General features: G+C 40.7%; 1 protein-coding gene across 1 annotated transcript in view; it reads right to left on the bottom strand.

Annotated features, from left to right (window-relative positions):
- Window positions 1-25,230, bottom strand: part of TOP3B (DNA topoisomerase III beta) — a 133,110-nt gene that overhangs the window by 98,157 nt on the left and 9,723 nt on the right. Inside the window, exons 3-4 of the mRNA XM_073629054.1 lie at window positions 15,952-16,083; window positions 11,445-11,551 (exon numbers count right to left, since the gene is read on the bottom strand). Of these exons, the coding sequence (XP_073485155.1) occupies window positions 11,445-11,551; window positions 15,952-16,083 (239 nt within the window). The remainder of the gene's footprint in view (window positions 1-11,444; window positions 11,552-15,951; window positions 16,084-25,230) is intronic.

Here is a 25,230-nt window from a genome sequence, read left to right as displayed (position 1 = left end):
GCACATGCTCAGTTTGGTGTGTATTGCTAGAGAGTTTTTTTTTTCTTGGGAGACTGCATGTGATCAGCACAGAGCCAATCAGCACTGTTCAGACAGAAGGTCAGGAGTCCTGCATTCTCATACAACCCCTGGCAAAAATGATGGAATCACCAGTCCCTGAGGATGTTCCTTCAGTTGTTTATTGTTGTAGAAAAAAAGCAGATCACAGACATGGCCAAAAACTAAAGGCATTTCAAATGGCAACTTTCTGGCTTTAAGAAACACTAAAAGAAATCAAGAAAAATAATTGTGGTGGCCAGTAACAGTAATGCCCCGTACACACGGTCGGATTTTCCGATGGAAAATGTCCGATCGGAGCGTGTTGTCGGAAATTCCGACCGTGTGTGGGCTCCATCGGACATTTTCCATCGGATTTTCCGACACACAAAGTTGGAGAGCAGGAGATAAAATTTTCCGACAACAAAATCCGTTGTCGGAAATTCCGATCGTGTGTACACAAATCTGACGGACAAAGTGCCACGCATGCTCAGAATAAATAAAGAGATGAAAGCTATTGGCTACTGCCCCGTTTATAGTCCCGACGTACGTGTTTTACGTCACCGCGTTTAGAACGATCGGATTTTCCGACAACTTTGTGTGACCGTGTGTATGCAAGACAAGTTTGAGCCAACATCCGTCGGAAAAAATCCTAGGATTTTGTTGTCGGAATGTCTGAACAAAGTCCGACCGTGTGTACGGGGCATTAGATTTATAGAACAAGCACAGGGAATAAATTATGGAATCACTCAATTCTGAGGAAAAAATTATGGAATCACCCTGTAAATTTTCATTACAAACAAACTAACTACAAACTAACACCTGCATCAGATTAAATCTGCTTGTTAGTATGTAGGTAAAAAGGAGTGATCACACCTTGGAGAGCTGTCGCAACAAGTGGACTGACATGAAGCATAGCTCCAACACCAGAGATGTCAACTGAAAAAAAGGAGAGGATTATCAAACTCCTTAAAGAGGGTAAATCATCTTGCAGTGTTGCACAAGATGTTGGTTGTTCACAGTCGGCTGTGTCTAAAACATGGACCAAATACAAACAACATGGGAAGGTGGTTAAAGGCAAGCATACTGGTAGACCAAGGAAGACATCAAAGAGTCAAGACAGAAAACTTAAAGCAATATGCCTTGAAAACAGAAAATGTACAAAAAAACAAACGAGGAACAAATGGGAGGAAACTGGAGTCAACATCTGTGACCGAACGGTAAAAAACTGCCTAAAGGAAATGGGATTTACATACAGAAAAGCTAAAAGAAAGCCATCTCTAACACCTAAACACAAAAAAACAAGGTTACAATGGGCTAAGGAAAGGCAATCGTGGACTGTGGATGATTGGATGAAAGTCATATTCAGTGATGAATCTCGAATCTGCATTGGGCAAGGTGATGATGCTGGAACTTTTGTTTGGTGCCGTTCCAATGAGATTTTTGCAGACAACTGTCTGAGAAACCATGCAAATTTCCAGTCAATTATGATATGGGGCTGCATGTCAGGTAAAGGCACTGGGGAGATGGCTGTCATTAAATCTTCAATAAATGCACAGGTTTACATTGAAATTTTGGACACTTTTCTTATCCCATCTATTGAAAGGATGTTTGGGGATGATTAAATCATTTATCAAGATGATAATGCATCTTGCCATAGAGCAAAAACTGTGAAAAAATTCCTTGAAGAAAGACACATAAGGTCAATGTCATGGCCTGCAAACAGTCCGGATCTCAATCCAATTGAAAATCTGTGGTGGAGAGGCAGGAGGCGGAGCCTAGCAAAGCAGACATGCATTGTTAGAGCTCCACACCGCTGAGGAGAGAAGAGAAGGACAAAGCGGAGCCTGCAGGCTCAAAAGGTATCCATTTGAACCTTTTTGCCCCAGGGAACAAACTGTGAAAGTTTGGGCAGGAAATATGGTACTGGGAGGAAACCGTGGCAGAAATAAAAATCACCTCACAAAGAGCTCACAGGCACTCACTGCAGCTGAAGCAGCTCCAGTCACCTCACAATATACAGCATCAGGGCGCTCTCACAGACAGAAAATGTCACAGCAAGACTCTCCATTTGAGTCAGATACAGAACAAATCCTCTCACAAACTTCTCCACAAGCCTCCTCAGCATCCCCAGTAATATTATTACAATTTGAAAAGATGCTTCATAAGGCTTTAAAACAAACCTCAGACCAAATAACAAAAAGCCTAACCAAAGAAATAAGAGAGCTGGGAAACCGTACCGCAGCCTTAGAAATAAAAATGGATGAAATTGAAATTACAACCCAAGAAAATATAACAGAATTGGAACAATTAAAAAAAGAGAATTTAATACTTCAAACTAAGCTCGAAGATTACGAAAATAGAGCCAGACGTTCAAACTTGCGCATAAGGGGAATACCTGAAACTGTGACAGACCTGCAATCTACTATTACTGCTCTATTACAAGAACTAAAGCCAGATATCCCTATTGAACGTTTAGAACTGGACAGAGTACACAGAGCCCTCACAGCCAAAAAGAAAGATGGACCCCCACGTGATATAATCACAAAATTTCATTATTACAGAACAAAAGAACAAATACTAATTGCTGCAAGAGAAAAAAAGGAACTTAATTTTCAAGGACACAATTATCAAATTTTTGCTGACCTATCCCAACTTACTATTACTAAAAGACGATCCATGAAACCCCAACTAATGGAACTGCAACGCCACAACATTATGTATCAATGGGGCTTCCCCTTTTCAGTCAGATTTAACTACCAAGGTACAATTTACAGAAGCAGATCAGCAGATGAACTACAACAAACCCTTTTAAAATTAAATCTGACAGAACCCACAAGCAGCAACACTCCCACATGCAGAAGAATGGCATCATCTTCACCTTCAGACAGCACCCAGAAAATTTCAGAACAAAATGGGAATCATCATTCTCACAAAAGAGGCCGTTATGCCACATCATCCATGGACCAAGAAGATTCAATGGACTGACATCCTAATTCCTGATATCTCTTCATTTATTATACTAAGAGATGGTTCTCTATAAAAAACCTGTATTTATAACTGAATGTAACTGCATTCTGATAGTCACACACTGTGTGGGATCATGTTACATTCCAGTTATATTTCTTATTACTTCTGATTCATATAGCCTTAGAATATATAAGTGAAATAAGGAAATTCTTGTTCAGTTATATATTATCAGGTAATAACAATAGATTTATTACTTTTTAGGACAAATATGTTCAATAATCCAGAAGTAATGGAAGCTTTTTCTTTCTTTTCTTAAAACAAATATATTATTACCTAACTAGTTCCTAGAATTATGTTTTTGTTTATTCTAATCTGAAGCAATACAACCTCAATTTTATGAGTTAACATATCTAAACAGTTACATATGAATAAAATATGTAATTGTTTACTCTAAAAGGGTTAAAATCCCAAAATAATTCAAACTATCTTCATCAATACCAAAGTTATTAACAGTACCTTTCTAACTGAATTATTTAGCCTAGGGCAAGACTAACCATATACAACCACCCTGGAATAAATAATTTCAACAAAAACTATATTCTGCACTCCAATTAATGAAACATAATTTTGATGTCTTTTGACATAGCACTTCTCTCCTGTAAGCGGAAGATCCGTGTACCCCCATTAGCCCTCCTCATTCTCCCAACCATATTATGTGGGAGTGTGACGAAGGCACTTATTCCCCTGAGAGAGATATTTATTCTCTTTCACGGGTAAATTGTGATTACTTGCAAAAAATAATTTATACAATGTATCATCTAATCTCATATGTTTTTTGTTTACTCTTTACTCCAGAATTCACTGGTTTCTTTTCTATCTATTCATCTCTTCAGTCCACACAGGTTGATCTGCGCAGTCAGCTCTGCATAACAAAAAGTAAGTCAAAACTATTTGATCTATTGCCATGGCACCACTGAATATACTTTCCCTGAATGTTCAGGGAATAAATGTCCCTCAAAAAAGGACCAAAGCCTTCCGTACTTTCCATAACAAGAAGGCTCACATAGTATGCCTCCAAGAAACACACTTCACCAAAGATTCTACTCCAAAATATATTTCTCCTTTTTATCAACAAATTTACACGGCTTCTGCCTGTACCAAGCAAAGGGGAACTCTAATTGCATTTCACCGATCCACACCATTCACCTTATCATCAGAAATGAAAGACCCAGAAGGTAGATACCTGATACTCATGGGTTATATAATGGATACAGCAATCACGGTGATTTCCTACTACGCTCCTAACAAACAACCTACACCATTCCTCTCACATATATTACAAGTGATTAATACACACAAAATAGGAACAGTGATAATGTGTGGGGATTCGAACCAGGTCCTCCTCCCATTTCTAGATAAATCACCTTTTACACCATCCAAAATAACCTCTAGATTACCTTTTTCTCAACTTCTTTCCAAATACAATCTGGTAGATTCGTGGAGAGAAAGTAACCCAATGAAAAAGAAATTCACTTATTTCTCGCACCCTCATCAAACCTTCACCAGAATAGATCATATTTTTCTAACAATAGGAATGATACCAGAAATTATTGCATCAGATATAATTCCGATTCCGTGGTCTGACCATAATGCAGTATACACTACTATAGCCTCAGCCATACCAAAAGCGCATGACCCAACGTGGTACTTACCGGACATAATGCTCAAACACCCACTACATCAGATGGCCATTGAACAAGCTTTAAAGGAATACATATCAATTAATAATACAACAGACATCTCCCCAATAACACTGTGGGAAGCTCATAAGCCTGTCTTGCGTGGTACAATACAAAGACAAATGGCACTATTTAAACGGGAACGCAAAAATCTAGCAAAAAAACTAGAACTCAATTTTAATGCAGCCTACATATCATTTCAAGATAATCCATCTCAGAGTACAAAATCTCATCTGGAAAAATCTAGATTGGAATACGATCTATTTCTCACTGAGTCAGTTGATAAATCCCTCAAACGCTCCAAACACAATTTCTACATGAATACAAACAAACCAGGTACATATTTGGCTCGGGCATTAAATTCAACTAACAAATCTTTCAAACCAATACGTTTGAAATTATCAAAAAATGTTTACACTTGTAATCCAGTTAAAATAGTCCATAAATTTCACTCACATCTCGCAACTTTATACAAGACAAACAATGAATTTAATCCTACAGAGGCTGAATCCTTCTTCTCAAAAATAACCTTACCTGAGTTATCTCAGAATCAAAAAAGCAGTTTGGATGAGCCTATAACTATAGATGAAGTTGCTAACGCCATAAAAGACCTAAAACTTAACAAAAGACCAGGCCCAGACGGCTACTCGGCTTTATACTATAAAACATTCTCAGAAATACTCTCTCCCATTCTCACTGAAACTTTTAACAAACTTCTAGATGGACATTCTTTTCGGCAAGAAACACTAATGGCAATTGTTTGTATGATCCCAAAACCCCTTTCTGATGATACTTCCTGTGTGAATTATCGGCCTATCTCTCTGTTAAACCTCGATATTAAATTATTAGCAAAAATAATAGCAAAACGCCTCAATAGCATTATAGGAAAATTAATACATAGAGATCAAGTAGGCTTCATGCCAAATAGACAGGCAGGCGATTATATACGCAGGGCAGTGTTATTGGCACATATTGCTAAAAAACGGAAAATCCCTTTATGTTTTCTATCTCTCGATATTAAGAGGGCATTTGACACAGTATCCTGGCAATATATGCAATATTCATTACAAAAATGGGGTTTTGGACCCCACTTTTTAACATGGATCAAAGCATTATATAATAAACCCAAAGCCTATATAAAATATGCTGGATACAAATCTGATGCCTTTAATATCGAAAGAGGTACCCGACAGGGTTGCCCATTATCTCCCTTATTATTTGCCCTTATACTCGAACCCATGGCCCAATACATCAGAACAAACCAAACTATAACTGGCATTGAAGTAGGAGGTATTACACACAAATTATGTATATTTGCAGACGATATATTACTTTTTCTATCATCACCACAGGTCTCTGGTCCTAACTTAATACCAGCTCTTGATGGATTTGCAGCCCTATCCGGCCTTATGATTAATCCTAAGAAATGCCTAGTGCTTAATATTTCACTCACAAACATGGAATTGATCCCGGCTAGGGCTGCACTACCATTCACATGGGCAGAAAAATCAATCCCATATCTTGGAATTCATTTAACAGCATCTCATTCTGACTTATTCTCAACCAATTATCCTCCTGTATTAAGACAGATCACAAATCTAATAAAACAATGGTCGCAACTTCCTTTATCTTGGATAGGGAAGATTAATGCAATCAAAATGACTATTCTACCCAAATTGCTTTATCTATTCAGAGTCCTCCCTATTCCAATTCCTTCCTATTTTTTGAGAATAGTACAAAAAAGAGCAACTTCGTTTATATGGGGCTCTTCTAAACCACCTATAATACCTATACACACACTACATCTTCCCAAAAATAAAGGAGGCCTGGGATACCCTAATTTTACTAACTACTACAGAGCAGCACATTTGGCCAGTCTGTCCAAATACCATGCAAAACAGGAAATCCCATTATGGGTATTTATAGAGGCTTCAGAAAATGACCCTCTATTAATATCAAATTTATTATGGCTTGATCCTAAAGACCGCTTTAAAATTCATAATCCCATAACTAAACACTTCTTATCTCTCTGGGATAAACTAAAAACCAAATATCAGTTACAATCTCCACACAATCCTCTCCTTTCTTTTATCAGAAATCCGGCCTTTTATCCGGCATGGATCTACCCAAATTCTTTTAAAGCTTGGACAACATCAGGCATTCAGACACTAAATGACTTCATAGCATCTAAATCATTCCTTTCATTCCCATCGCTTAGAGAAAAATTATGATCTACCAAACTCTGAGATATTTAGATATCTCCAAATCAAAAATTTCTATACACCATTCCTAAAGGGGGATACACCATTATCCCAATTATCCATTTTTGAATCTATCTGTACAAAAGATCCATTTGCTAAAGGTACAATTTCATCACTTTATAATCAATTATATGGAATAGCAAATCTTAATAGACCCTCTTACGTTCAGAGGTGGGAGGAGGACCTGGGACGAACTTTAGAAGACACGGACTGGTCTAACATATGGCTCACATCTAAGTCATCTTCACCCAACATCTTAGCACTGGAGACAAATTATAAAGTCCTAACTCGCTGGTACCTTGTACCCGCTAGAGTGGCAAAATATTCACCTAATACCTCAGCTCTTTGTTTTCGAGGATGCCCAGAAATAGGCACATATTTACACATATGGTGGACGTGCCCAGTAATCCAAACCTTCTGGAAGGAAGTCTTCGTGATTGCATCTAAAATATTTAAAAAAATAATACAACCAGATCCATATTTAACTTTACTTAATCTAAAACCGGAATGGTTAACACTCTCTCAATTCAAACTTATGATCCAACTAATAACGGCTGCAAAACAAACAGTGGCCAAGGCATGGAAATCTCCTACATTGGTACTAGCAGAAACAATTCACAGAATGAATAATACAATGTCCCATGCTAAGATGGTAGCCATCGATCAAAATCAAATTCCAAAATTTGAAAAACTTTGGCATCCTTGGATAAAACAACAGTTCCTGTCAAACTTCAATGACTCTGTCCTGTTGCCATGGTAACAGATTAAATGACTTACAGAGACACCCATTCTAAGGCTTCAAAGAGAACTAAAAAGAATAATAAACTGACGAGCGGGACAACCTTGTGGACCATACCTCTGCCTTTCAACCTTTTTTCTTCTTTCTCTTTCCATTTCTCCACCTTACGATTAAAGCTCATTATCAGAATTTATTTGACCTATATACACTCTACTTGTAAACAATATGTATAGTAGGTATAAATCATTTAAATACCTACAAAAGTAACTAAGGAAATGATATATATCTTTAATTTAGGTTTACGTGAACCCAATGTTTAATATTTGAAATTTCATGATATTTACCTATATAAACCCTACTGTAAAACAATGAGCTTACTTTATAGATCCTTGTAAACTTACTTTATGTATCTTTATAACATTGTATACTCAATAAACTTCTTTTGACAAGGAAAATCTGTGGTGGAAGTTAAAGAAAATGGTCCACGACAAGGCTCCAACCTGCAAAGATGATTTGGCAACAGCAATCAGAGAAGGCTGGAGCCAGATTGATGAAGAGTACTGTTTATCACTCATTAAGTCAATGCCTCAGAGACTGCAAGCAGTTATAAAAGCCAGAGGTGGTGCAACAAAGTACTAGTGATGTGTTGGAGTGTTATTTTGTTTGTTTGTTTTTCATGACTCCATAATTTTTTCCTCAGAGTTTAGTGATTCCATAATTTATTCCCTGTGCTTGTTCTATAAATCTAACTGTTACTGGCCACCACAATTATTTTTCTTGATTTCTTTCAGTGTTTCTTAAAGCCAGAAAGTTGTCATTTGAAATGCCTTTAGTTTTTTCTACAACAATAAACAACTGAAGGAACATCCTCAGGGACTGGTGATTCCATATTTTTGCCAGGGGTTGTAGGACAATCGTGGGAGAATGAAAACTCCTCATACAAGCTTTAATCAGACACTCATAGAAGTTAAAAGGCTGCTCTAACTGCTGATGAGAAAAGGTATTTAGCCGTTTATAATTACTAAAATAATTGTATTTCCATGTTCTGTGTACTGTAGGAGACCAGATATAGTGAGTTTAGTAACACTTTAACAACGGATGAGCCATCAGCTGTCAGGGGGGTTCCCACAATATTTAAGCTTAGCAAAAAGTCTCTCAGGCGCTTAGTTCTGCACTGTAGGATGCGGAAAGGGTTGGCCTTTTTCTTCCTATAGCAAGAGGTCAGATTAACATAGAAGCTTCAGGAAGTTCTGAAGGCAATCTGGTGTCCATGACTGTAAAGGTAAATTTATGGCAAAATTTATTAACTGGCAATTATACAGTGGTGACAAAAAAAATGTGGACACTTTTGGAAATGTTTTGCAATTTTGCAGGCTTATACGAAATGTTATGCACCAAATGCAAATGTTTACATGCCAATTTAAAAGGCAATTTAATGCTGAAATCAATACAAAAAAACAGAATTCAAGCATATGCAGTATATAAGTGTAGCACCCTCTACCTAGGTGCTAGAGTAGGATTTTCTAGCTCAGGGCCCAGGTGCAGGTACATTTATCCAGGCCTGTGCTGTAGACTAGGCCTGGATGTTTGATTCTGGGACTGGAAGTGTTCAGTGTAGTGGGGGGTGTGGCCACCTGACTTAGAGATGCCTCCCCTGCTTTCAGACGGATGGTTCTGGAAGAGAGGTTGGACTTGAGATCTGAGTGGCAGGCAGCTCATTTGAGGAGCCCTGACCAATTATATTTTGGTATTGGCAGGGGGCAGGCCTCCCATATAAGCTGGGGTAACATGCTTCCAGGGAGGAGTTCTGGAGAACAGGAACAGACAGAATGGAGTATTGAGTTGCTGTTCCGGGCGTCCCCAGGTGGGGATGTGCCGAGCACGGAGGAGGGATGGAGGAACCGCTAGGAGGTAGTACAAGATAAAGATCTTCATCTCTGAAAAAGGTATCAAGCTGCTGTGACCGGGGAACACAGAACTTGTATGCTGGAGAAGATCATCAGGAGGAAGTAGCAGTCAAGTGGAGGAGAGTAGATCAGAGTTCTGTGACTGGGGACACAGAACTATTCTTTTGAAGAAAGGTCAGTGTGAGAGAAACAGAAGAAGAGGGGCTATCAAGAGTAGTGCAGAATGCTGTGGCCAGGGAACACAGCATTGACAGTAAAGGACTGGCTGGGAACAGTAGTCCGCCTATTACCATGTGTCAGGCCATCGGGGGGAGATACCGTGTATCTCTGGTCTGGTTAGCACATTGGTAATATCATCCAAAGACTGTGTGGCTGTCTAACTCATTGATCCATTAGGGGAGGTTGTGTTAGGCCTCTGGATCTTTGAGAGTTTGAGGTTTGTTGAGAATACTAGATGCACAACTTCAAGCCAAGGCTATTCAGTATTGTAGTGCAATGCACCAACTTCTATGGGCATCTCACATCACCCCTCGTTTCCACCCAAGTTGTATCCTGCAATAAACGAAACAAAACCGTGCAAATGACTGTTCCTTGTCTTAACTGATCGTGGGGAGTCTGGCAGCAGGGTGATTGGTGGATTGCTAAGTAACCAAATCAGCAGCCCTTATCAGTGTACCACTACCAAAGTTATGCTTAAATTAGTTTAAAAAAGAAATAAAAGTGTGAAGTCCAGGCTTTTTCTAACACCACTTGTTTGTTTTATGTAAAAATCAACTTTTTTTGCTAAAAAATATTTGCACATTTGAGATTTTTCACATTCAAATTTTTGGTAAAAAATACACTTATGAATTTTAATGCACACAATTCCCAATTTTTGGTAAAATATAAAAGATGGTGTTACGCTAAGTAAATAGATACCTAACATAACATACGGTCCGGTGGGATGGAGATCCAAGTGCAGAGTGGTGTATTGTGAGGTTAGTTAGGTTGTTGAGTTATGTTGATTCCCCACTATCATTAGCAATACTGGAATAGCAATGTGGATGTGCAAAGGCTACCACCGACTAAGCCATAAGCTGTTCTGGTTGGTAGTCCAATACTCCTGCACTGGCTTGGCATGCCAAGGAAAGCAGTATACATCAATGAGAATGCAGTGTTAAGGGCCTCAATGGCACATTCTGTATCATACCACAAGCAAAGACATTTGGTTCAGTACAGTCTTTTGGGCATGGTGATTGATATCTGAAACCTGTGAGATAGCTAGAGTTGCAATAACTGTTATGCCCCGTACACACGGTCAGATTTTCCGATGGAAAATGTCCGTTCGGAGCGTGTTGTCGGAAATTCCGACCGTGTGTGGGCTCCATCGGACATTTTCCATCGGATTTTCCGACACACAAAGTTGGAGAGCAGGAGATAAAATTTTCCGACAACAAAATCCGTTGTCAGAAATTCCGATCGTGTGTACACAAATCCAATGGACAAAGTGCCACGCATGCTCAGAATAAATAAAGAGATGAAATCTATTGGCCACTGCCCCGTTTATAATCCCGACGTACGTGTTTTACGTCACTGCGTTTAGAACGATCAAATTTTCCGAGAGCTTTGTGTGACCGTGTGTATGCAAGACAAGTTTGAGCCAACATCCGTCGGAAAAAATCCTAGGATTTTGTTGTCGGAATGTCCGAACAAAGTCCGACCGTGTGTATGGGGCATTATAATGAAGAGATTTTGAAGACTGAAATATTGTTCCAGCAAAACCCTGGAAAGTAAGTGAGCATCTGTCTCTAACCTGCAAGAACTTCACCATGCTGAGCTTGGGGTTGGCCTCTTTCTTCTCTGTGGGTGCTTTACTGAACAGCTCTGCCGGGTCTACTTTATCCCAGTTGTTATATTTCCCTGAAAGATAAAATCAAAAAAATGAATAAGTGTTTAAATGGTCTTAAAGATATATGTTTATACTTTCATTGCCTCTTATAACTTTTCCCAGCATGCAAAAGCAAAGCTGGCTGATAAACTAATTCTGTTTGAACTTAAAGTGGTTGCAAAGGCCAAAAGTTTTTCTTTTACCTTAATGTATTCTCTGCATTAAAGTGATTGTAAACGCTGTATACACAGACATTGGGACTCAGCTTTGATGAATGCATTAAGGTAAAACATTTTTAGGCTTTAGAACAAACACTTTAAGGTAAAAAACCTTCCAAGATTAGCTCCTCCCCAGCCCCCCTAAATGCTTACCTGAACCTAAGCTTGATCCAGCGCTGTGCCAGAGAGCATCATCGCTGCTCTCTCTCCTCACTGACATAGAGGCAGCAGTGGGAGCCATTGGCTCCTGTTGCTGTCAATCAAATTTATTGAGGAGGAAGCGAGGGACGAGACTGAGCTGCGCTATGTCTGTCTATAGAAACACACAGCCTGGCTCTGGTGCGAGCCCGCAAGTCTGCACCCATGGCAAGCACTTTCTATAGAGCAGACACTGAAGAGAAGGAGCAGATAGTGCTGGACTTGGACCCGAGAAGAGGGTGTTTGGGGAGGCTCTATGCAATACCACTGTACAGTGGAGATAAGTATAACTTGTTTGTTATTTTAATTAAAATAAAATATCCTTTAGTAACACTTTGATATAGAATTCTGAAAACAAGTAGATGTGGTTGCAGCATTATGTACTGTTACATAGTTACATAGTTACATAGTTAGTAAGGTTGAATAAAGACACCAGTCCATCCAGTTCAACCTGAGTGAGTGTGTGTCTACAACCCTGACCCTTGTCCCTAACCCTGTACATCGCACACTCACATCAGTCCCTACCCTCAATCCAAGGTCCCCATTCATATACTAGGGCCAATTTTGGACAGAAGCCAATTAACCAATTAATGCGACATGTACAGCAATACTTATGTGTACATCACAATATAAAACAGGCTACTGTCTACAAAAAATATTTTGAGATCTCTACCAAATTAAAGTTATACAGTTCAATGAAAGCTTTAAAGTACCAAACTTAACCATGGAAATATTTGTGAGAACAAAGATCAGGATAAATAGGCCTTTGTCAAAAGCTTACCAGACGTGTAAAACAGCTCAATTCTGTATTTATCAATGAGTGCCAAGAATATTGTGCTGCTTAGTGCTATGAGAAACCTATTACTCCTGTATTGAAAAATCATTACAGAGATTAACCACTAGATGTCCTCGGTAATTGTGAGTACTGCATGATAATGAGTAAATCACAGAAATCCAGAGAAAAATAATTTAACCCACTTATGATAAAGAGTTAAACTTTTTTACTGTAAGATTTTTAAAAGAAATTTACGTTTTACATAGTATGTACCTCAGATTAATCATCAAATGTCATTTTTGTTGCATTTTATTTATATGTGATTTGGATAACAGCAGTTAGATTAAATGCATATGTAAAAATGAGAACTATGGTTCAACCAGTTAGCAACATTGAACGTCTTAGTTGGGATCCCAACCGTGTGCTCTTTCTCTGAGGCACAAAGGGGTATATTTATAAAGAAGCAACCTTTACATTCCAGACATTCACTGCGTGTAAATCATCCTAATGCATGTCTTTTAAAAGACTGCAATTCACTACTGGTGAATGTCACATTCACTGCTTTATAAATATGCCCCAAAGTGTCATTGCAAAGGGGCTCTAAATATGTGATATAACTATAATTACTAAAGGAGTTGAGAATCTTTACTACATAAGTTGTGCTTATGTAGGGCTCACACCAGCACACACGCTATGAAGCATGTTAAAACGGATTACATTGTAGACTTTTTTTTTTTACTTTATTAAAGTGTCATAAATTGACACTTCCTTTAAAGTGTTACTAAACTAAATTAAAAAAAAAAAAAATTAAACTAACAAACATGTTATACTTACCTGCTCTGTGCAGTGGTATTGCTCAGAGCAGCCCAGATCTTCTTCTGGGGTCTCCGGCGGGGATTTTGGCTTCTCTGCTTCTTCTGCGGGACTACCATAGCCAGCCGCTGGCTATGGGGACAGGTAGCCCCTGCGCTCCGTGTTTACGGAGCACGCTCCATAGACTTATACAGCGGGATTTAGGCCCCCCCCCACCCCACCCCACTTCCTCTGGCTGCTCGAATGCAGTGTAAAGAGGAAGTAAGGGGAGAATGGATGCAGCTGTGCACAGTGCTGGTCTCTTCTCCCCTCTATTCCACTTCACACAGGGAAAGGGGGGCACAGGGACACTGAAAACATTTTTAACCTAATGCAAGCAATGCATTAATGCGGAGGTTCACACAAAAAAATTTCTGAACCCTCCCCCCCTCCGGTGTCACATTTGGCACCTTTCAGGGGGGAGGGGGGTGCAGATACCTGTATAATACAGGTATTTGCAGCCACTCCTGGGCATAGACTCCCGTGGGAGTCTATGCCTCTTCCCGTAAGAGGAAGTGTCCATATATGGTAAGTGTCCATATTTTAAAAGTCAGCAGCTGCAGTATTTGTAGCTGCTGACTTAAAAAAAAAAAAAAATTCGGCGGACCTCCGCTTTAAAATAAAAAATACATTTTTAGGTTTAATAACACTTTAACTCTAGGTACCACAGTATTTTTATGCAGCATGCTGCAATGCACCTAAATGTTGCATTATATTGTGAACAGTATTCATTTTCTATGTGCCCTTTCATTAAACTAAGCAGACCGGCAAAGCTTAACAAACATTGTGTGAACAAGCCCTTAACATTCACTTCAATTATCCAATCATCAAAAAGCATCTGCATGTGACTGTATCTTCACAGATGTTTGCTTTTCTCGTGATTGGAGAGTTGAACTGAATACTCTACCTCTAGTGCAAATAACATACATGGAGTGCAGTGTCTAATAGCATTGCTTAGTATTCTATTGAACACAATTACTAAACATTATTTTAAATAGAAGTACATAAAATCACACATATTTGTGCAATGCATAAAGCATACGTTTAGGTTACTTTCACACTGGTTCTCATCCAAACTGCCTGTAAAACTCGTATGCGTCAATTAAGCATTTTGCTGTGCTTTTGCAGCGCTAGCAGTGCGTTTTTTAAAGGACGTAAGACTCAAAATCTGCACCAAAACCACTTAGCGTGGGCATTTCTGATGTGGTTCCCATTTATTTCAATAGGGGGGAGCATTTTTGGTGAGGTTTTCTTAACTCCCCAAACATGCTCCAAAAATGGGGTAAGTAGGATTTTTTACACCACAAAGGGAAGCATTTTTCTTGAGCTTTTAAGGTGCCTTTTTTTTTTAATGCAAAAGCGTTTCAAAAACTCCTCAGTGTGAAAGCAGCCTTGCAGCCGTTAGACCATAGCATAATAAACTAGGTTGGCTAATATTAGCAACAAAACCAAATTAACATTTCAGAATAACAGACATATCAACCCATGCTTGGTGAAATTACTAAATCTAAAAAGGTCTGGTTTTAGAATGTTGTCATTAAGTCATGGCTGAACTGTGACTTTCTACCTTTCTAATAAATGAGTACACCTCTAAGCATACTTTGCTTGCCATGCTAGGGGAGCTAGTTCCTCAACAGCTGAAGAGCCGTAGCTAACCTAAGACTACCACAGATAATCATAGCTGTGCCAGCAGAGGGTGCTCCCGTACATTAGATCTCTATACCTCACAGATTGTGACTTGCTCCTCCACAGACATGCAACACGTGGCTCAGAATTCTGCCCCTTCCTTTTTTTTTTTCTTTATTAAGACCTCATGTAGGGCCCTGCTGCATGCTGAGCTACCTCATTAAACCTCTTCCTGCGTTTCCTGCACTTAGACTACCAAGAGGTGTATGGGAAGCCAGTCAGTGAAGTAATTGTCTTGAAAATGTACTCTAATTCTGACACACTACTCAACAAAAAGAAAACATTGAGCTGCATGTAAAGTGTAAACTTTACTGGCAGGAAACTTGTCCCGTAGAGAGTGTGTTTATTATACACAATGCTAATAGTAAATCTATTCATTTTTTAGTATTATTTATATGTTCTAATTAATAAATGCTGTAAATAAAAAAAAGGAACAAATTATAAACGACATATTCGTGGAGGGTTTTAAAAAAGTGTAAAAGATTTGTGCAGTCTACATCAGGCAGACAAAGGAGTGAAGGAAAATGCAGATAGAGAATGTGTGAGTAGATAAAACAGGAAGACAACATCACCCATGACAGGTTATTCTTCCTTACTTTACTGTATACCCTTCATCTATTTCCTGCTACCAACATGCTGGATTATAAGAACTGTACTGCATATGGGACTATGAAAAAGTAGTTTACCATGATCTAAAGAATACCTATAAAATCCAAGCTCATTACGTGACCACAGACAGATGTCATTTTGAAACGCATGGCCTGTCCCAGGAATGAACCCATGTACTCGTGTACAGAGCAGGCGCCATTAAATCCTTTCCGTGTGCTGGCAGACCCTATAAAAGAAAGCTATAGTGAGAACAGTGAATGTGCTGAAATAAACCCAAATTATGCTCATATCAATAACTTAAACCAGTTGTACACTTAAAAATTAGTTAAATTTAAATGAAATGCACATTTACATTTTACATGATTTTTACAGATCAATAGCAACTTAGAGAATACTGTATTTTTTTTTTTAAAACACTTTTTATTGACAAGTGTGCAAAACATTATACATGTTCATTATATATGCTAAACATGAGCACCATAGTATATATAATGCAATTAAACCATCATATAGCAAAGTATTGGATTGTACAAATACAGCAGCGCTTGGATCAAAAAAACAAAAGGGATCATGAAACAAACCAAAATCATACCATTGGGTACCCAGAAACAGCGGTCCAAGGAGTGATTCCCGGAGAGTTTAAATACCACACCTCAAGACCAATAGAGTGAGGAACACATGGGACTCAAGCTCAGGAAATAGTAAGAGTGGAGGAACACACTTTTTGGGCAAACTATGTTTGTACACTAGTTTTTTAAAAGGCAAAACCTGAATTACCAGCTGAATCCATGTCTGGACAGATGGGGGTCTGGGTTGTATCCATAGAATACTGTATTTTTAATGTTTATAAATATGCATATAGTGTAAATACACACACATTTAACAAAAGGGGAACAAAACTGATCAGGGGACATATGGTTTGTAATATATAAAATATGCACATGGGCCAGCCATATTTGACTATTTTGTAGTCATGTGAAAAAATAAGTACACCCCATGGAATTGTGGTGACTTTTTCAACATATTTGAACAGCCAAATATTAGATCTTAATTCAAACAGGGACTGCAGATAAAAGTGATATACTTGATAATAACACAAGAACAATTAGCTTTTCAATCGTTTATTCAAATATATCAATAGATGTAATGGTGTGCTGTGGAAAAAGTAAGCACACCATTGTCATCAGAAGCTGCCATTGCCCCCCTGCAGCAGAAATTACGTCTTGTAGGAATTTTGTATAACTGCCCACCAATGTGTGGCATTGATTCAGCAAAATTTGTGACCATTACTCTATGCAAAATTCCTTCAGCTGAAAGATGTTTCTGTATTGCCTTTAAAAAGTGTTTCTAAAGACCTTTAGGGGATCCTAACTTTGGCCTTTTGGTAGTAAGAAGCAGAATAGACGACCCATATTTAATTTTCTCTGTTCTTGTATTAAAGGATAAGTTCACCCTTAATGTAAAAATAATGAATGCATACATTTCTACAGAGAAAAAATATTAAGCAATTATTATTTTTTCCTACAGGACGTTGCAAAGCATTGCATCCGCGATTAGTGGATGGTGGGTAAAATGTCAGGCACATACTCTCTCCAGCTTTCTGCCTGTACCTCCGTACAGGCTTTCAATTAGAAAGTTGGACTACAGGCACGCTGATCAGCGCACTCATATTCTATTGAGAACAGACGACACTTGTAGTTTGTTCGTTCTCAGATCCCTATAAATGACACACAGCTACATGGATTTTAAATGTGACCTGCTACAGGGAAGAAGAACCCCCACCTGCTGTCTCAATGAAGGGGGGGCTCAGGGGGTGCTGGAACAAGTTACACCCTAAATACGGGTGCAACATATTCGAAAGATGAACTTGGCCTTAAACCGCCTCCCACCCATCGTATTGTCAAATGATGGGCGGGGGGGTGGCTCCCTCATTCTGGGAGGACATCATATGATGGAGCATTACTGATCCCAGTAAAGAGTCGATGACAAGGCTCTTTACCCATGCGATCAGCTGTGTCCAATCACAGCTGATCACATGTAAACAAGGAAATGCCAGTTATCGGCATTCCTCTCCTCACGCTGACAGCATCACCTCCCACCAAAAGGAAGCTTTATTTCTGTGAAAAAAATGCTAAAAATTTTGTTTGGGCATTGTCAAAGTGTGACAGCTTGAAAGCTGGCCTGGGCAGGAAGGGGATGAAAATGCCCAGTAGGCAAGTGGTTAAAGTATTTTGATATATAGGGGTGCTGGTTTTCAGCAGGCTATTTTACCCTGAGACAGATGTGGTTGTGGTAAAAGGTATAATGAGTTAAGGTATGTGATGATTAGTTCCGATTAGTTCCATGCTCATCCTTTTTTCTTCAATCTGTTTTTTGTTATATCTAAGGTTTATTAATGGTTAGTTCACCTTTACATCATTTACATTTTCCAAAAAAATTACCTATGCATTCCTACTTAAAAATAAATTCTGAGGTTAAAAAAGATGATTAATTTCTAAGCAATACCTGAAGGGTAGGCTCTCCCCAGCCTGTCCACAAACTTATAGGTTTGGCAACCTCTAACTCTGCAAACTTGTCCGCTAAACATGCGGAAAGCTCTGGCTCATTGAAACCAAAACATACGCAGGTGGGGAAACAGAGGTCCGTAGGAACCAGATCAGGGGAGTACGATGGATAATACGGTGGATAATCGAGAACAGTGGATAATCGAGAACAGGTACACTGCGCTGAGCCAAGAACTGGTAGCACTAGGTTTCAATCACTTTGATGATGGTTCGCAGAAAGGATGGAGCCTGGTAACACATGGTAATGAAATCTCCAGAGGTTTCCTTACGTTTTGCTTTCTGTTCATCTGTCAGCTTGTGCGGCACAAACCAGGAAATCTTCGCTTACCCAAATCTCCACGGACGATGGTGCGCACTGTGTTCTTGCCAATTCCTCCGCCATAAATCATAGACCCAGTCATCGATCTCGTGCCAGTTTAGTCACACTCGCTCGATCACGTCTGGGGTTCTGCTTGTCGATGGTCAATTCGAATGTGGCTCATCCTCAGACGTTTCCTTGCAGTCGTGAAAGTGTTTAAACCAGTCATAAACACATTTTCTGCTCACGGCTTTCGTCCCATACACTTGCACCAACATATCATGAGTATCAGTCTCTGCTTCCCCCAATTTGTAGCAGAACTTGATGTTCACTCATTGCTCCATTGCACTGTGACCCTACCTCTCACACTGACTATGTTCGACTGCCCTCAATGGGTTTACCCTCATAGTCACGTGTACTCCACGCTAGGTGGCACTTCTCGATGTGTCGCTGGATAGCCAAGTGCATGCGCGCGCACCTGGACCATGTTGCCACTGAGATATCGGACCATTCACCAAACTTTTTAGACACACCTCGTATACTCGCCTTCAATCCAACGATGTGCTATCCCTGGAACTCCCTGCCAACTGCTGACATCTTTGGGCGGCCAGCTTCCAGGTCTTGATCACCAACCGCTGTCATTGGCTGGGCCTAGATGATGTCACTCCCAAGCACACAGAGTTTTTTTAGATTAGGCATTGCCAGATTCACAGAGTGAGCTGCGCTTGCACAGCTTACTGTACAGGAGCAGACAGGCAGGTTCTGCAATAAAAAAATCCTGCCTGTCCACCCATTTACATTTTCTAGCCTAAATTCCCACTGTGAAGTGTATGTAAACTCTACCAATACATTTCTTTTATTTGCTCCCTTTTAATTAGTTAAATACACCATTGAAAATGTTTTATTCTCTGCGAAAAAATAAATAGCTGTTTATACAGCCAGAAACCTTGTGAGCTCAAATTTCTGTGATCTCTGCCTCTAGACTGTTATCCGCATTGTTCCCTGCTATCTCTGTAGACTACAAAAGCTCATGTCTTGGAGAAGACAGCAAGGTGTTATGGACAAGGTGTCCAAGGGTGACAACGCTGCTCAGTACAGTTTTTGCCCCGGGACAAGAAGAGTGTTAAAGTGTTCCACCCAAAAGTGGAAGTTCTGCTTTAACCACTTCAGCCCTGGAAGGATTTGCCCACTTCCTAACCAGGCCATTTTTTGCGATGTGGCGATGCGTCAATTTAACTGACAATTGCGTGCGACGTTTTACCCAAACAACATTAATGTCCTTTTTTTCCCCCCAGAAATATAGCTTTCTTTTGTTGGTATTTGATCACCTTTGCGGTTTTTATTTTTTGCGCTATAAACAAAGAATGACCGACAATTTAAAATATATATATATATATTCTGCTATAAAAACACACACATACATTTTAAAAAAAAAAAATCTAATTTGTACTCAGTGTATATCGATTGGTCTGCGCAAAAGTTATAGCGTCTACAAAATTGGGGATACATTTATGACATTTTTATTATTTTTTTTACTAGTAATGGCAGAGATCTGCGATTTGTAGCAGGACTGCGACATTGCGGCAGACAGATCGGACACCTGGCATTTTTGACACTTTTGTGGGAACCAGTGACATTATTACAGTGATCAGTGCTAAAAAATATGCACTGACATTGTACTAATAGCACTGGCAGGCAGGGCAGCCATTAGAAATTTTTGGGCCCCTAACACAGCCTTAGGCCTGGACCAGCCCCCCCCCCGGAGCCTGACCACCAACATTCCCCAGGGCTTGCCCATGGGCCATCCCACCGAATCCACACACCAGCCACCTCACCTGCACGCACTTAGCCCCCCTCAATCCTGTATATATGCCAGCCCCCCCCCCCCTCACACCTGTATATATGTCAGCCCCACCTCACCTGTATATAATGTCAGCCCCACACATACACAAATCTGTAAATACACAAGCCTCTGGCCCCTCCCTTTACAGCCCCCCTCTCTTTTCTTCACAGCCCCTACTTGTAAAGGAAATCTTCCTATCTAGTCCCAGCTCGTTTTCACAAAGCTGACATGTTGCTGACACAGAGGAGCACAGTACAGGCAGCTCACACGAGGAGTGCACATGCACATAGTAGCCAGAGGTGACAGTAAAGAGCTCGATGTCTCAGCTCAATGACACAGAGAGCAGCAGAAGCTGCGAGAGTCTCTCTATAGTGCACAGCGCGGCTCCCCTTCATCCGTCCGTCCTTCCTTCTGGCCAGTCGGGCCCCGGGGCCTCTTACAGTTGTATCGGCTGTACCCCCCTGATTGCGGCCCTGCTGGCAGGGAAGGGGTTAACATCAGCGATCAAGGGGTTAAACGTGTTTAGCAACTGTATGGGGGGGGGGGTGGGCTGCATGGGACAACACACAGATCCATCTTCCTGGATAGCAGAAAGACAGGATCTGTGTGTCATCCAGATCTGCCTTGTTTACTTTCCCGTTCTGTCACTGCGGGGAACGATTGCGGGCGACCAGCGGACATCGAGCCTGCCGGACCTGCTGACTGTCTCCCAACTGGCCAATCGGCGTGTGCCCACAGATTGCTATGTATGAGCCCGACCTACACCTAGGACTCCTGACTCCTGTTCAGCTGAGCCAACCTGCCGCAGTATATCTGCAGTGACTGGTCGGCGAGCGGTTAAGGACTCCTGACATTCCACATTCGGCATATCATTTTTTGGGGGGGGGGGGGGTCGGGTACCTAGTATTGACAGGTACCCAGTTCCCACTTCCTAGGCGGCCCCTCCATCCCTACAATCTTCTGGGATATGTCTAAGGTCACAGAAGATTGCCGGTCATTCAGGACTTCTGCATGTGCAGTGCACACCCGGCTGTGACAGAGTGCCTACACTAGTGATGTCGGCGCCACAGAGAGGCGAGGGAGAGAACCAAGGCTTTGGGCGGCCGCATTGCTGGATCGTGGGACAGGCGAGTGTGTGTTTATTTACACTTTTTGTAGCTGCTGACTTTTAATAAACACAGAAACGGCTGGAACGCCGCTTTAAAGTTACCAAGTGGAAAAAAGTGTGAAAAAGAAAACGAAAGCATTTACCACATCTAAGGACAAGTAAACTGCAATATTATACATTTTTGTTTTTGGGTTTAGATACACTTTAAGATTAGGTTGACCATGCACTGCGTAAATTCGTTTTTGTGGGAGGCTCTGACGACATGGAAAAAGGTACCTGCATTTAATCATATACTATAGCTGCAGCGGGAGATTTATTCATTTGTGCTGTGTAGCATGGATGGAGGAAATCTCTCAGCTTTAAGCCTGGGCCCCCCGGGCCTGACCACCAACATTCCCCAGGGCTCGCCCACTGGCCATCCTAATGAATCCTTCAGTGCACCCACTTTTATTTTAACACTCTTACAACATAATACATCCTCCATCCCATGTCCTCCTTTGCCTCTAGTCTCATCTTATCCATCCCATGTCCTCCTCCTCCAGTCCCCAATCCCATGTCCTCCTCTTCTAGTGTCATCTCCCCCATTCCATGCCCACCTCATGCTCATTCACATAGGTGCTGTGGGCCTGTACAATGTGAATCTGTGTTTTTTGTTTGTTTTTTTTAAATGTGGCTATTGTGGTGTGCAGGCAGCCTATGTTACGCCATGGGGATGCACCAGCTGTACGAACACAGTTCCATGTGACACGCAGTCGCAGGTCATAATTTGACAGGTGTGTGGAGGTAGGTGTATGGCCCCAAACACAGACAGTATGCATTAAGGGCCACTCACCCGCACACCTGTCAAATTAGGACCTGCAGCTGAGTTCATACAGCCACTGCATCCACATAGAGTAACAGGCAGCTCCAGCAAATGATTGAGCCCTTACATTTATTAATTATTTTTTACAATTTATTTTTTCAATTTTTAAGATTGTTTTTTACAATGCTGTTGGGGGGGTCTTTGGTGAGATATCAGGGGTCTAAACAGACCCCTGATATCTCACCTACACTGAAGATTAATGAACAGGAGATAGAGGCTCCTGTTCATTCATAAACTGAAGCATAGTAAACAGAGTTTACTATGCTCAGTCATTAATGGACACAGGAGCAATCAGTACTAATCGCACACTATGTCCATTCATTCACTAAAGGAAGGTGCCAGTAAATTGCTTTGTAAATTACTGTGTAAATTACTGTGTACCCGCAGCCTCTGGTGGGACAGGGAAGCCGGCAGAGCTGCGGGGGGGGCCCCAAGCACACAGAAGGGAATCCGATGTGGCCAGGACAGGGAGGGGGATCAGTGCGGTGGGACTATTGTAGGAGATATGCCCTGTGTGTCTCCCTCCAGCAGCTTAAAGCCAGCGGGAGAGAGAGGGGGTGAAATTGGCGTTTAGCTGCTGCAGAGATCCACACAGGGCATCGTTACTGTAATTAACCCCTACCCCACCGATCCCCCTCCCTGTCCGGCCCCTCTGTGTGCCCGGAACCCCTACAGGAGGACCGGGGTTACCACCGTCGGCAGCTCTGCATATCCAGGTTATACAGGTTATATATACAGGTTATACATCTCCTATGTATGGTGCCTAGCCTGTTGACCTTACACCTCCCAGACTATAGTTTCTAATTCCAGTTTGGTTTTCCCGCCTTTCTATAATTTCTTCCTTAACCTCACCTCAATACAGGCATGTTATACCCCCTTACTATGCAGGCCATTTTTTTTTTTTTTAAGAGGTGTGAGATAGTTAGACTGATAATTACTCTACACTCTGCAACACTGTATCCTAATGAATGTTATATTCTATATATATATATATATATATATACACACACACATATATATATATATATATATACACACACATATACACACACATACACAGTATCTCACAAAAGTGAGTACACACCTCACATAGAAATGACACTTTGCTACAATGTAAAGTAGTGAGTGTACAGCTTGTACAACAGTGGAAATTTGCTGTCCTCCCAAAAATAACTCAACACACAGCCATTAATGTCTAAACTGCTGGCAACAAAAGTGAGTACACCCCTAAGTGAAAATGTCCAAATTGGGCCCAAAGTGTCAATACTTTGTGCGGCCATTATTTTCCAGCACTGCCTCTTGGGCATGGAGTTCACCAGAGCTTCACAGGTTGCCACTGGAGTCCTCTTCCACTCCTCCATGACGACATCACGGAGCTGGTGGATGTTAGAGACCTTGCGCTCCTCCACCTTCTGTTTGAGGATGCCCAACAGATGCTCAATAAGGATTAGGTCTGAAGACATGCTTGGCCAGTCCATCACCTTTACCCAGTGGTCGTCATGTTGGAATACTGCCCCGCGGCCCAGTCTCCAAAGGGAGGGGATATATGCTCTGCTTTAGTATGTCACAGTACATGTTGGCATTCATGGTTCCCTCAATGAACTGTAGCTCCCCAGTGCCGGCAGTACTCATGTAGCCCCAGACCATGACACTCCCACCACCATGCGTGACTGTAGGCAAGACACACTTGTCTTTGTACTCCTCATCTGGTTGCCACCACACACCCTTGACAACATCTGAACCAAATAAGTTTATCTTGGTCTCATCAGACCACAGGACATGGTTCCAGTAATCCACATCCTTAGTCTGCTTGTCTTCAGCAAACTATTTGCAGGCTTTCTTGTGCATCATCTTTAGAAGATGCTTCCTTCTGGGATGACGGCCATGCAGACCAATTTGATGCAGTGTGCGGCATATGTTCTGAGCACTGACAGGCTGACCCCCCCCACCCCTTCAACCTCTGTAGTAATGCTGGCAGCACTCATACGTCTATTTCCCAAAAACAACCTCTGGATATGATGCTGAGCACGTGCACTCAACTTCTTTAGTCGACCATGGCGAGGCCTGTTCTGAGTGGAACCTGTCCTGTTAAACCGCTGTATGGTCTTGGCCACTATGCTGCAGCTCAGTTTTAGGGTCTTGGCAATCTTCTTATAGCCTAGGCCATCTTTACATAGAGCAACAATTCTTTTTTTCAGATCCTCAGAGAGTTCTTTGCCATGAGGTGCCATGTAGAACTTCCTTGTAGAAGAGACATAATGAGTATGTTTTTGTATTACTAGCATATATTTTTTGCATTCCTGCTAGCATATTTTTTACAATAAAATTTCCAGTGAATCCCCCTGAAGGGATAAAAGGGGGTAGCAATAAAACAGGGGGACAAAGGGGTTAAATACTGTGAAATGCTTTCTATTGTATCCTGTATTACTTTTAATGTGGTTATTTTTTATATATTTATATATAACAATTTGTAATTTTGAAGAAAATGAATAAAGATTATTAATGTCTAAAAAAAAATTGCAGAGAATCAGTACTTTTTATTGCCATCTTGTTTGATGACCTAATTTCAGATGTTGTAAATTTTTTAAATAAAAAAACGTTTGTCAGAATCGTGTTCTTTATTCTAAGCACAAAAATTGTGATTCTCATTTTTTCCAGAATCGTGCAGCCCTACAGGTAACTAACACAAATTTTACCT

The sequence above is a fragment of the Aquarana catesbeiana genome, linkage group LG01 (assembly GCF_042186555.1).
Source record: "Aquarana catesbeiana isolate 2022-GZ linkage group LG01, ASM4218655v1, whole genome shotgun sequence".
In the NCBI taxonomy this organism is placed as follows: Eukaryota; Metazoa; Chordata; class Amphibia; order Anura; family Ranidae; genus Aquarana; species Aquarana catesbeiana.
The sequence above is the reverse complement of the archived record's forward strand: the minus strand, read 5'-3'. Positions and strand labels throughout refer to the sequence as shown.